This window comes from Camelina sativa, chromosome 12 (assembly GCF_000633955.1).
Source record: "Camelina sativa cultivar DH55 chromosome 12, Cs, whole genome shotgun sequence".
Lineage (NCBI taxonomy): Eukaryota > Viridiplantae > Streptophyta > Magnoliopsida > Brassicales > Brassicaceae > Camelina > Camelina sativa.
Window position 1 is genome coordinate 21154931 of NC_025696.1, and position 14033 is coordinate 21168963.

The 14033-nt window shown below is 32.5% G+C and overlaps 1 protein-coding gene across 1 annotated transcript; it reads left to right on the forward strand.

Annotated features, from left to right (window-relative positions):
- LOC104732389 lies at window positions 10118-12450 on the forward strand. The gene has a single exon (XM_010451924.2). It carries the CDS (start codon window positions 10342-10344, stop codon window positions 12283-12285), a length of 1944 nt encoding a protein of 647 aa, XP_010450226.1. The 5' UTR covers window positions 10118-10341; the 3' UTR covers window positions 12286-12450.

Below are 14033 nucleotides of genomic sequence, written 5' to 3' on the forward strand. Positions count from 1 at the left end.
AATCATAAGAAGTAGTCAAGAGTAGAATTGTTAAAGTAGTTAATTCCATGTAGTCCTGATCAATAGTATTTGTCTTGTACGATATATTGTCCCTCTTTTTAGTAAATATCAAAGCACAAAATAAAAAAGAAGACAGATTTGACCTTTAGAGATAGATGTAGTCACTAGGTGTGATAGAATAGTTATGACAAAAACATTGATTCTGCCGTATTATAACGCAACCCTGACAGAGTGATATTTCAAAGGAATGTGGTTCTCCTTTTCTTCTTGCTGGTCAGTGGTGGTGGCTCATGCTTAATGCCATTTGTTCTCCATAGATGGTCCAATATCTTCTTATATATACCAAATTTATTTAGTCTTGGTTATTTCAGATGAAAATTTTAGTTTTTGTTTGCGTTCACAAAAAATTCTCAAAACATCTTTCAGTTTTGTAAAAAAAATAAAATACATTATTGTTTTGCATTGTAGAATATTTTGCAAATGTTATGAATATTCTATATTGTATGGATGTCCATTATCAGCCCATTAGTAGATCTGGTGTATAACCTAAAATTCTAATGTTGTATCATTATATATATGTTATATCTATGGGATAGATAATAATACAATATAACAATTCCCTAAACCTCTTGTTATAACACGTTATCAGCAGAGTCTCTAACCCTAGCCGTCTAAAAAAATAGAGAAAAAAAAAAAATCCTTGCCGGTGTCTTCTATGTATTGTGATGCCGCTCGCCTCTAAGTCTCCATATCCGTCTATAATATCCGATCCTTTGAAGCATATCTTATTCTAAAGAAAAGACAAGATTTAATAGGTCATTAATATTGCTGTCATGATCCTTAAACGGTCATGCATATATTATGTCAAAACCCTAGTCGATCCGATCTATGCTTCTTCCGACAACGTTTCCGATCTGACCACTCATGATTACCAACGAAAGCACACGGTTTCAATTACTCAATCGAGATAAGTATCAATCTCATATTTCATAATTATAGCATCATGCCCATGTCAGACGTTAGGAAACAGAATTGTTTTTGCTTTAAATCTTTAGCCATGCTTTATATATTTGATCTCTTGGTTCAGGACTGATCAGTTATATGTCTTCACGAGAAAATTTAATTTCATTAGTTAGGCCTCATTATTTTATTGCTTCATGGTTTGGCTCGTTTAAATTTACCCACTATGGTTTAATAGCGTATATTTTTTATGGAATCATACACGCACGTATGCTGTTTATAATGTGTATGTAAGTTGTGTACGTATACCAATCTCTAGATTAATTAGTGGCTACAACTGATTTAAATAGACCATTAACTTTTGTATTAAATCGAATCGATAATTGACTAAAAACTTATTATTCTTTTGAAGCGGAGGATTTACTATATAGAGTAACCATCATCATTCCTTGGCCGAAGATGCTTTATGTCTCTGAACCTCGGCAACGTCTCCAACGAGACAAGTACTATCACTATGTTTTATCGATTAGCAAACTTATAAGCATCATATATTTTCGTGAATGGCTTATCAAAATCTATTATTTGGTAAAACGTTTTAGATTTTATAATAAAATCTTTAGAAAAAAAAACGTTTAAAAGAAAAAAATATATATATGTATACACTATTTTATAATAAAATGTTTTAAGAAGATATATATATATATATATATATATATAGAAATTATGCTTAATAGTTATGTAACACTCATTTATATGATTGTTTGTAACATTTGTGAATTACTTTATTTGTTTAATCACAAATTTAAATCTAATTATATTAGATATAATATCATGATGAAATATTTTAAATCATATCTCTAACCTTCTTTGGTGAATAAATTGAAAATTTAATAACAAATTACTAAATAATGATTATTGATCATGTTTTCTTGGCATCACTTCTATGAAGAGGTTTAAGACCAAAAATATGACCATAAAAAAAATCAATAGTTCTTTAGAATTATCTAAAGAAAGTAAATGATTAAAATTTTATAAAAGAATACAAATCAACTTGATTCCAATTATTACCAAGATTATATAATTGAAAATGATATCTTTGATGGAAAGATATTAGAAAATACATAATTTACTTGTCACAAAATATTGTTGTCATGTAGACACAATATAGTGAAAAATATATTTTTAAAATTTTATAATTAGTTATTTGTGAATGAGTAAAATTATGAGATGTTGATGTGAATCACATCCGATTGGGCTGGTCTATTCTTTGAAGTGAATATGACTTTATGCTATAAGTGGTTTCCACTATTCCACTACAATATTAAGAAGTAGTAGAAAAAGTATTGAAAGCTCTTGAAGAGTATATATACTATTGTCTATGGGAACACAATTTGATATTAATGTGTTATTGTTTCCCAAGTCTCAAAGTTAAAAAGGTCTAAGATATAATAGACAACCCAATTTGAGAATATTATTGATTACAGAATGGGCTTCAAATCGAGATTGATAGACATGAAGTGTCATCATCTCGAGGGGGAGAATTAAGGAATCCCACATACAGAGGTGATGGAACAAATATAAAATTATGTTCACACCTAAAATGAGTTTAATCACTCATATGAAAGAGCAAATCTTGAGGATTTGAAAAGTAATCATGTTGAGATAATAAGCAAAGAAAATACTTTGAAATCATAAGTATTACCCAAGACAATAAAGATATTTTAGAGATTACATGCATTATCTAGAAGATAAAATGCTTTGTGAAAATCTCACTGTTTGGCATGACCAGTTAAGCCATTTCGGTTCAGCAGTGATGTGAAAGAATAATCAGAAATTTCTGAAATGATTCACTGTTTGGCATGACCAGTTAAGAGATTTGCTAGTGATTTCTTATATGTGCTGCTTTACAAAACAAGCCGATTATATGGCTTTCACCGACCCCAAGAATTTGGATAATGTCAATTTTCTGGTACGTATACAAAGAGATATTGTGGACTGATCATCCACTATATATGTTTGTTATCAATATGCAATCTTCAATTTGCGAGAGTATTTGGTTAATTGACAATGGTGGTGAAACCATGCTAAGTAATTGACATAAATGACTCTAAACGTCAAGAAGTTTGCATCGGGCCAATGAATAATCATGAGTACTCCCATTACAATTGGTTTGGGTCAGAAACCAAATGTATTCCATCTAAATGTGTTATACATGTTGAGTTGCTCCACCAAGTGATTAAGATGGGATTTGAAAGAATGTTGGAAATATGTTGGATATAAATCTCTCTTGATGATTGAATATCTAGAGATGCAGAGACTGTTGTTTCAGTGAGTCAGTCTTTCCAACATGAGGGGGAGAAAATAAACAGCTGGTAAAGAAATATATTGGAAAAATTGTCTTGATCCTCGTACTAAGAAATGTGCGCTAAAAGTTGAAAAGATAATTTTTTGCAAAGTTTAGCAAATATGCTAGAAGGTATTTTCTGACCTTAAGTGACAAAGTCACATATACCAGCTGTGCTCCAATTGAAATTAATATCCTAAAATCATAAGATCAACTGCTAGTAAGTCTAAAGATCGCATGAAGTGTGATAGACTTATGGTTCGAAATATAAGCATCCTCGAAAATAAAAGGAGCATAAATTGATATGGCACCGAGGAAGCAAAGAGTTATGAAAAATCTCTAGAAGAGATGTAGACATGAGTAAGAAAGAGATTCAAGTACCAGAGAATGATAATGAAATGAAATCTCAACAAGTTGAGTCATGTCTAGAAAGAAAATGAACCAAAAAGCAAATTGATGGCGTAAATATGTTTGCATGCAGTGATGCAATTGATTATGTTATGGATAAAATCGAGGATCATAAACCGCGGTTAATTGAAAATGTTTTATTGAAAAGTGTACACAAAGAATGATTGGTTAATCATTGAAAGAAGTAATTATTTGAGATAGTTCAGTCTCTTAAAGAGATAATGTTTGGACTTGTAGTCCTTACGCTTGATAGTATAAAATGAGTGGAACATCAGTGGATATGTATGAGAAATAAAGTATGTATAGTAGTACAATGATTCTCAGAAAATAATTATATGAGATGTAATCTCTTTTGGTAGAAGCAACTATTCTAGATCCTTTATGAGTTTGACAGTAAGAGTAAGACTTGATTCAGTCAAGTGAGAAGGTTTTCAAACTGTCAGAAGTTTCCCTTAAAGTGATCATAATATTTTATATATAGTTCTCGAGAAAAAGTTTTGTAGACTTTTGATACCTTTGAGGTGAAAATGGTGAAAGTTTATCTCTATGAGAGAATCCTGGGTGTAGATCATTATTGTTGATCTTATGGATCTCATAATGGGTTGAAAATAGATCGAGAACAAGCTAAGATAAAATCTTAGGATTGTGTAAATCCGAGATTGAACACTAATTGTAATTGTGTTCCAGAAGTGTTTTCAAGAAAGTTTGAGGATGTAGGCATTTGCTGAACCTCGTTAAAAGAAAAATTGTATATGTATCTTGTCTCTTCTGCTTTTACAAATGGTTCTTGTTAAAAGAAAGCTACAAAGACAAATGCAAAATATGTTGATGATGAAAATATTATCTGATCTCCGGTAGAAACAATCAATGATGAAGTATTACTCCTGAAAGATGGAGAAATCGGATTTTATAAGATCAGATTTTTCATGAAATTTCTTGAGGCTATGAATTTGACATTTGTTGAAAGAGATGTTTTCTCAAGATGCTACATTATCTTAAATAGAAAAATGGACTTGTAGTACCATACTAAGAAGAAGAGTTGAAAGAGAAAGTTTTACAAGGAGATTATAAATAACTCCTATGTATAAGATGATTGTTTGGAAGATTATATGTAAAAGAAGATTTGGGCTTAAAGTTCAAATAGATCTTCTATATGAAAAGGGTGCAAATGACTTGAAGTTCAATGACCCGAGAGAATATATGATGATCATATGTGTTTTTATACACTAAATCTCTGTTTTTAACAGTTCAGTAAAGATGATATATATGATCATAATACAAAACCTGAAGATGATGCTTTCAGAGAGAGAAATATGATTATGTGCATGGTTGTACTCTTTTTCCCTTATCATGGTTTTTATCCCATTGAGTTTTTCCATGAAAGGTTTTTAATGAGACAACAAAAGAACACGCGAAAGATAAACACCCGAAAAAGAATATTATGATTCCAATGGTGAAAGACTATCATCTTCAAAGTCTTTGAAATACATTGATGAGATTGTGAGAAACAAAGATAATGATAAAGATGAGTCACTTGCGAGACCCATGACCAATAGAAGAATGTCGATACACGTTTACTACAGAATCGTTCAAGTGAAGATTTGGCAAACCATTTACCAAGGCATTTCCAACCACTATTTTCAAGAAGCTACTTCATCATACTGGTTCGGTCATCTCGAAGATTTCAAGTGATGTACTCAAAAGGGGTAGTAAAAGCGCGCTGCACTCTTTTTCCCTTAACCATGGTTTTTCCCACTAGGTTTTCCTGGTAAGGTTTTTAACGAGGCAGCATCTCACATGCGCATTTTGAAGTACATTTTTATAATGGTCATCCAAGGGGGAGTGTTATGAATATTCTATATTGTATGGATACCCATTATCAGTCCATTAGTAGATCTGGTGTATAACCTAAAACCCTAATGTTGTATCACTATATATATGTTATATCCTATGGGATAGATAATAATACAATAGAACAATTCTCTAAACCTCTTGTTATAACAGCGAACTGTATATGTAATCGGTTGTTCTCGTCTTTGTTTCAATAAATTTTTAATGAGAAAATGCGCACTCGTCTTTGTTTTAATAAATTTTCAATAAATTATGTGAATCAAAATTTTACTGTATTTTCGTCAGACATGCATATAAAAAAAAAATTAGTGAAGTGACTTTTTTATAGTGGCAAAGCATAAGTCCACTGATAAGAGACATTATCACATCAGAAATCGAGTTTCGTTTTTTATAAATTTAACTAGATTAGGACCCATGCTAGAGCACGGGTTGAAATTCTTTTTATATGATTGTTTTTAATATAGCTTGTATAATTATTTTTAATAGTTTTATGAATAAAATTAAAGAATCCGTGCTAGAGCACAAATTAAAATTCCTTCCATTGTCATTTTTTTTTTGTGTTTTTGGTATGAATATGAATAATGTATTCTGGTGAAAAGAGATTTGCATGATTTATATTGAAAGTTTGGAAGATTCTCATTATGATTTTATATTCAATTGTAGAATAAAATCTCGGAAATCACGATTAAGTGTGATAAATTACTAAGATTTTATTCTTTTTAATGCTTTACAGTATATTTTTATTTTTTTAATAAGTTGGTTAATCATGTGGGCTACCAATAAAATCTCCCGAAAATAAATTTGAAATATTCTCTTTAAAATCTTTGGAAACAACATGCTCTAGCAATAAAATCTTCCAAAAATAAATTTCGGTTGCACCCACTATATATCTTGTAACCAATTAATCTATAAATTTGGAATATTTTCTTTAAGATTTTCGGAAACAATTAAGTTTGCATCCACTATTTAACTTGTAACCAATTAATCAATCAATTAATCTATAACCTATTTGTAACCAACTTATTATAATTATAGTCTACAAAACAATGTTGTGTACTTCCGTTTTATTATAAAGGGGATGATATGGCTAATGAACCGGTCAATTGTAGTCCAATGTTGACAACATAAAATAAAAATCATATACATAAAAGTAAGGTTTCACTCTCTCCTTATTGGTCCACTTGGCAATACAATTTTAACAAAAAATATTTCTATTAAACTACAAATTAAAAAACATTTAATCTATTGTATTAAAGCTGAGGTTATAAACACTTAACTCACATTTTAATATAAAACTGAAATCATATAAATTATGCATTAACTATATTTCTCCACTCTATTGTATTAAAGCAAATAATAAATTAGGAGTGTAACTCCCATTTTTCTAAATGTAAATTTTCATCACTTCTCTTCCTATAAATACTCATTATCTTATTCTCTAAGTTTCTCTTTCTGTTTGTTCAAAAAAAAAAAAAAATTCTCTTTCATTCTTTCATTCTTTCATCTTCTTCCACTATATCTCAAAAAAATTTCATGTTTTTTTGTTATTGTTGTTGTATGGGTTTAAAAAGTCAATTTAAATATCATTGTAGAAGCCTAATTCTAAATTTTAATTTTAGAGTTTGTATGATATGTATATCTTACATTGTTTTTTATTTTATGTTTTAAAAGGTTTGTCTTCATCGTGTATTCTAGACTAGCACCTTATAAATCATTATTTTTCATATTCTTCTACAATATTCACCACACAATAAGGTCATGAAGTTGTAAAGATCCATCTCTAATTCTCTATTATGTACTATGGTTATCTCACATATTCATTTATCATTTTTAGTAAATTATAATGATCAATATAATTATCCATTTATAAGTCAGTTTTGTTTTGTAAAGTCTATAAAACTCTATATTGTTTTGTGATCCAATAGATAAATTTGTAAAGTCAATATAATGTTTATTTTATTTTAAGATTTGAGGTTTTTTTTTTTTTTTTGTCTTTTTGATTTAAGCAAAATGAAAATATGATTCCAAAAAGAAATCCTATTTAACTGGAAGTGAAATATAGAAAATAGTACAATTTTAAAAATATCATTTAACTAAATCCTCTAAAGATGAAACCATTAGAATGAAATCGAGCACTATAAATTAAATTGATGAGTGAAAATATATATATATATATAGAAGTTATCCTTGGGGTTTTAAAAATTCTTTAGATTGAAGTTCATATAATTTTATTAGAAAACTAATTTAGTTTGTCACTTCAAAAGTAATATTTTCAATTTGGAATATTATGTGTGAGTGTTGAGTTTATATCAACAAAACAATCAAATCATTTGTAAGTTTAAATTTTGTTTGAACCACTTGGTATTCATTTTCTTTTAAGTCAGAAACAAATTAAAAATTTATTTATAATTAACTCACTTTTAAAGGCATGTAACTCCATTTAACTCTACATTTAACTCAAATGTAACTCCTACCCAACAATTTTACATTCATTCCTCCAACTAATTTATTTATCTTTGAAGAGAAAATGATTTTGGTTTAATTTTAATATTTTTTAAATTATTTTGGTTAGCAAAACTTATAGTCATATATATATATATATATCTATATATATATTGTTTTAAAATTTGAAATGAGGAATATTTTATACACAATGATTTTTTTTTTTTTTCAACCGAACATTAATAAATTAGAAAAGAACTCCATGATTGGTAGCCCAAACAGGAGGAAAAGAGTTTACAAAAATAGATTCAGAGGTTGAGCTTCGTGAAGTCCGGGCCAGACAGTCCGCCCTAACGTTGACGTCTCGTGGGATCCTGACTAAGGTGAAGGAAGGGTAGAAGGTTCGGAGGAAAGCGAAATCATCCAACAAATTGGAGAAAGCGGGCCAATCTTCCGGCGTCTGCACCATCGCAATCAACTCAGCACAATCCGTCTCGAACGCCTGACAGACAACTCCAGCCGCCAGTAAACACTCCATAGCCCAGATCAGTGCTTGTAGTTCCGCATGTAAGGGGGTAAGACCTCTTTGGTGACTCCGTGCTCCCAAAAGGAGCGTTGAATGTTCGCTGCTACAACACCACCAGCCCAAACCCTGAAAAGGATCCGCATTTTTCCATGAACCATCGATCTGACAGCGAGGGAAGAGACCCCTATCCTCCAAGAGAGGCGGTGGATCCAAATAACGCGTCGACTATGATTTGGCCTCCTCCCACAGTAATTTATCGTTAGCGGCTTGATTCAAAATCTCATTCAGCTCTACCTCAATACCTTGGAAAACTTTTTGTAGTACAAATACTACAAATTGATAAGCTATATAAATATAAATAATAATATAGTAATATGAGTGATTCTATGTTTATCATGTTTTATAGAGGTTAAAAATTGATTTAAAGAGATTCAATTGATTCTACCTCAATAAACAATGATTTTATACGTAGTTACTAAATTTTTTGATAATTTTATTTGATTCAGTTTTACTATACTACAGTCTTATGTTTTCAATGACATTAAGAAAAACTCTTTAAATCAATTTTTAACCTCTATAAAACATGATAAACATAGAATCACTCATATTACTATATTATTATTTATATTTATATAGCTTATCAATTTGTAGTATTTGTTAATTTCTGTTCTACAGAATTTTTTTTTATATTTTAAATTTTGTATAATAAATAACCATACCAAAAAATGTTGACAGGAGTGTTGTTTTAAGAAATTGCTATAATAAATTTTGAGATTTATATTTTAGTAGAAAAAATTATTTCTTTGATTATGTTAATGTTTATAGAAAAAACAATATTTTAGTTTAAAAATTTTCATAAATATAATAAAAACTATTATGCATGCAATCACGCACTGCGTGGACTAATTACCTAGTTATTTCAATGGTTCTGTTTTTTTGCTAAACGCTGCGATAACAATTGGTAAAGAAGAAAAACAGTGTTGCCGGAGAGATGAATACACAGAGATGAAAGAAAAGTGTCACAGATAATGAACGCTGATGAAGATTGACTTGTCGCTATTATTTTCAGCGATCAATGTGATGTTGTCGCGACTCAATTAATGCCATCCGTGACTCATCTAGATCTGTAATTTTCAAGCCCACAGTGTTGTTTAACATTGCTACTATTTCGCTTGATACATCGTTTCAATCTGTCGCTATCGCTGCCGCTATCGCATCGTTTAGTAAACGAACAGAGTAATTAATATATCTTTTAACTTATCTGATCATGAAATAAGTTTGTTTATAATTATATAACTATTAATGCAAGTTGCTCTCCAGAATTTGTTTATGGATGTGTGCAATATATATATAATTAATTCTCTTTTACAGAAATGATTTTAATAAATTAATCATCTTTTATAGAAATGATATGTAAATAAAATAACTATTAACGCTATTAGAATCACTTATCTGAAAAACTACTTTTCACAAAAATAATTTGAACTTGTGAGATGAGTATGATTTGACCTTTCTATAAAGTATAACAAATATAGTTCATGACTCTTATTATCTATTAGTTAATACATATATTTTAGATACAGCCACAGAAAAAAATGAAAATTTGAGGTCAATATTCTCTTTTTTTGGTCAATATTCTCTTTTTTTCTCTCTCTAGTTCGGTGAACAGATAAAACAAACTTTCCGAAACTAATCTCCCCAGATCGGCGTTGCTCCGGCGCGTCGTTTCTCACGAACACCATCTTTGGTTTCGTCCTATCTCTAGCTATCCACTGAACCATTTGGAGTCTTAACCGGCGGTTTATTCGTCATGGGTCTGGGATCCAAATTCGACGGTAATTCTGGTGAGTTGCTTCCTCCGGCAAGCGTCAACCTGAGATCCTCTTCACCTCTCCTTGCCTGCTTAGAGTCTTCAGTACCAGATCCGCGGTGGCCAAGCAAGCATCGTTGGTCAGCGTCCGAGTTAAAGGTTGCAAACCAAAGCGTCACTTCCTCTGCTCACGACTCCTCTTCTTCATCGCCGGCGAAGTCTTTTCCTCCCACGGCTGTTGAGAAATCACTGGTGTCTGTTCAATCTACCCTCCCGGTGGATTCTATCGTTCAGAGAGATGAACCCAAACTGGCAAACTCTTCTCCTCCGACCAAAGGTATGAAGATTTCGACATTAGCGGATGGTGTCTCGGCGGATTTTGTTCGTTGTTCTTCCCACGTTGCCGTGAATAAACCTCCTCTGGTGGTTCCGTCACTACCGGTTAATGACGAGACTGAACCGGTGTCTTCAAACCAACCTCCAATTGTACCTGTGGAGATTGTTGCTGTTGCATCTGATAGACCCAATGCCCCTAAGGATTTGGTTTCTCCACCTCTAAAAGGAGCTTGGGCGAAGAAGTTAAAATACACCTCCTCGTCTGCGAGTGGACTAGTAACGATTCCTGTTTCATCGAAGGAAGATGATCTTAGGTTTCCTTGGGCTGCTAAAATGGATCCGGCGGCAAGGAATCTTTACAGAGCTACCTCTCCAGAGTATATGGAAGACGGTACTCCAAAGGTAACGATACCAAGTCATGTCTTGTTGCAAGGTCTTGAGAATCAAAAGGAGTATGTCTTAGGTCAGTTCTATAGGTGTACTCCTCCTCCTGGCGGCTTGATCCATGCAGTGGTAAATAGAATTTGGGGTAGAAAGTGTAGAATCTTTATGCGTAAGTTAGAGGGTTCCAAATTTCTTTTCCATATCCCGGATGCTTCAACCAGAGCTTGGGTTCTTCAAAGAGGACTATGGCATGTTGATGATTTTCTTATGTTTGTTGCTCCTTGGTTAGCTGCAGATACATTTGATATCCCGGAGATATCAACTATTCCTGTTTGGGTAACACTTAAGAATATTCCACACAGGTTGTATTCAATTCCAGGTATTAGCCACATTGCATCAGGGTTAGGTGCTCCTATGGCTACTTATAAACCAAGACTTGACCCTTCTTTAATGGGTGAGGCCAAGATACTGGTGGAAGTGGAGCTAAGTAAAGCTTTCCCTCCTAGGATTGCTGCAGCTGACAAAAAGGGTAACATTTCTATGGTGAATGTTGAATATGCTTGGGTTCCAGCCATTTGTGGCGACTGTGGACAGCTGGGGCATAAGGACTCCCGTTGTATGCAACCCCATGTGTCAAATGAAAATGGTTCAAAGCTGGCTTCAAAGGATGTTATCACTCCTACTATTGTAAGTATCTCTAATACCAATGATTTGGTCTCACCAACCACTCTTCAAACCGAGTCTCTAGTTGTTCCCATTACCACAATCACAGAAATCCAAATTGATACAGCCTTATTAGTTGAAGCTGTCCCAATCCAAGTCACAGAACAAAGCCCCGAGGTGGCAGAAGGTCACACAAATGTTGAAGCTGAAGTTGTCACTGAGGCTATTTGCACAGTTGATATAGTTACTGAAACTGCAGGCACACATGATGATGCTCTTAGTGACCGAGAGGTAAGACATGTCATGACTAATAACAGGTTTAACCATTTAGGTTCTTCATTTTCAGATGGGGAGTCACTTGACTCTGATGGAGAGTCAGTTGAGTCAGATGATTCAGAAAATGTGGCGAGATTGATGGATCAAATGACTCCGGCTGGGCAACGAATTTTACGTGAAAGACCGGTTCAACTGTCCCTCAAAGCTAAGGAGATACAAGAATCTTCTATAGCTCGAGGAAGAGGTTACCGGGGGCGTGGGAATCGTGGACGCAGGAACCGGTGACGCGGCTAGTTGTCCTCTCATGCTGAACTAAGAAGCCAACCGAAGCGGAAGATTCGGTCACCATCTTTATTTTACTAATATTGGCATCTGTCGGTATTGTTTTTGTTCTAAAAACTGTATGACTTCGTCATGGCTTATGTTTCTTTATATAAAATCAGTTTTTTTTTTTTTTTTTTTTTTTTTTTTTTTTTAAAAAAAAATGAAAATTTGAATATTATATCATGCATTTGAACTTGAACTTGTGTGTTAACGTTTATTGTGCATTTACTATCTTACTATATATTTCTGATGTTTTATTGTATAAAGTAAACCTTTTGGTTTAGTGACTAAACTCTAATATTATGCGTTGATCTCTCAAATTGGGAATATCTATGTAACCCGAATATTTTTTTTGAAATGCTTATACGAATCGTTGTACAAGTACACCTATTTAGCATGATGAGGAAAAAAAAAGTATTTAGTGTACCCGAACTCGATATCCGGAACTGGTCAACGGGTTGACTTCCTGGACCGATCCAAAACATTCTTTAATCGCAAAACCGCCAAATAACTATGCAAAAGGGACTCTTGGCTTAGCCAACCTGCAAAAAGAGGGGTGAGTAATTGATAATTACTCAGTGAGGGAAAGCCACAGGGCTCCCGAAGTCTCCACATCCAAACACGCTTAGACAATCACAAAGTCTAAACCTAAGACAAGCAACAATCATTGTGTCCTAAATCCCGTGACACACAAACATCAAACAAATGAGACTACATCCCATAACGATCATCGTGCATTACAGGATTCTTCATGTTTTCGCACTTCTTCCTGCACATTTTCATAGCCGTGCATTACGGGATTCCTCATGCTTTCGCACTTCTTCCTGCACATTTTCACTTGCGTATCCGGATTCCTCGCACTTCTCGCACTTCTTCCACGCACAACAACTCGTTAGCTCGTCAGCCAATCCTGATCTACCCGCATTCCGCACCCGTAGACCACCACACAACTGCAAGGATCTCTCCTTGCATGACTCTCTGCGGCTCACCGCATCTACGTGCCCTTGGCACCTATATCCTCACACACAAGCACTTATTTTACCACAACAAAACATGCATTCACACAATCACGCCATCATCAATTAACACGCATAAAATATCCATTTTATTCAATAAATAACTCTAAGATACTATTTCTCTTTCTTATACTTCATAAAAATATATATATATTTATATACTATAAATATTAATACACTCAACAAACAAATACAGTTACTTATAATATATACAACTCGTAGGTATACTCAGCTTAACCATAGACTAAGCAACTATCCAAACACATCTGAATATGTAAAAGACACCAACTAGTACTCACCTTAGCCATACGAATTGAATCCTTAATTTAGAAATAGCAACAACGCAAATCCGGTTCAACAACAGTTCTCAATCTTCAGTGGTTTAAGATAACAACATTCCATTAAACCAGCCCAAACCAAAGTCTGTAATTAATTTTGATACAGTAAAACCTCTATAAATTAATAATGTTGAGACCAAGACATTTTATTAATTTATAGTGATATTAATTTATCTATAAATTAATAATTATTATTTTATAGTGTAAATTAATAATTATTAATTTATAGATATATTTTTAATAGTTTGAATTTAAAAATTATAAATTGAGACAATTTTAGCAAAGTAAAATTATACTTTCGGATTTTGTAAATTTTATGGTATTGGAATTGAATTTGTAATATACAGAAAACATT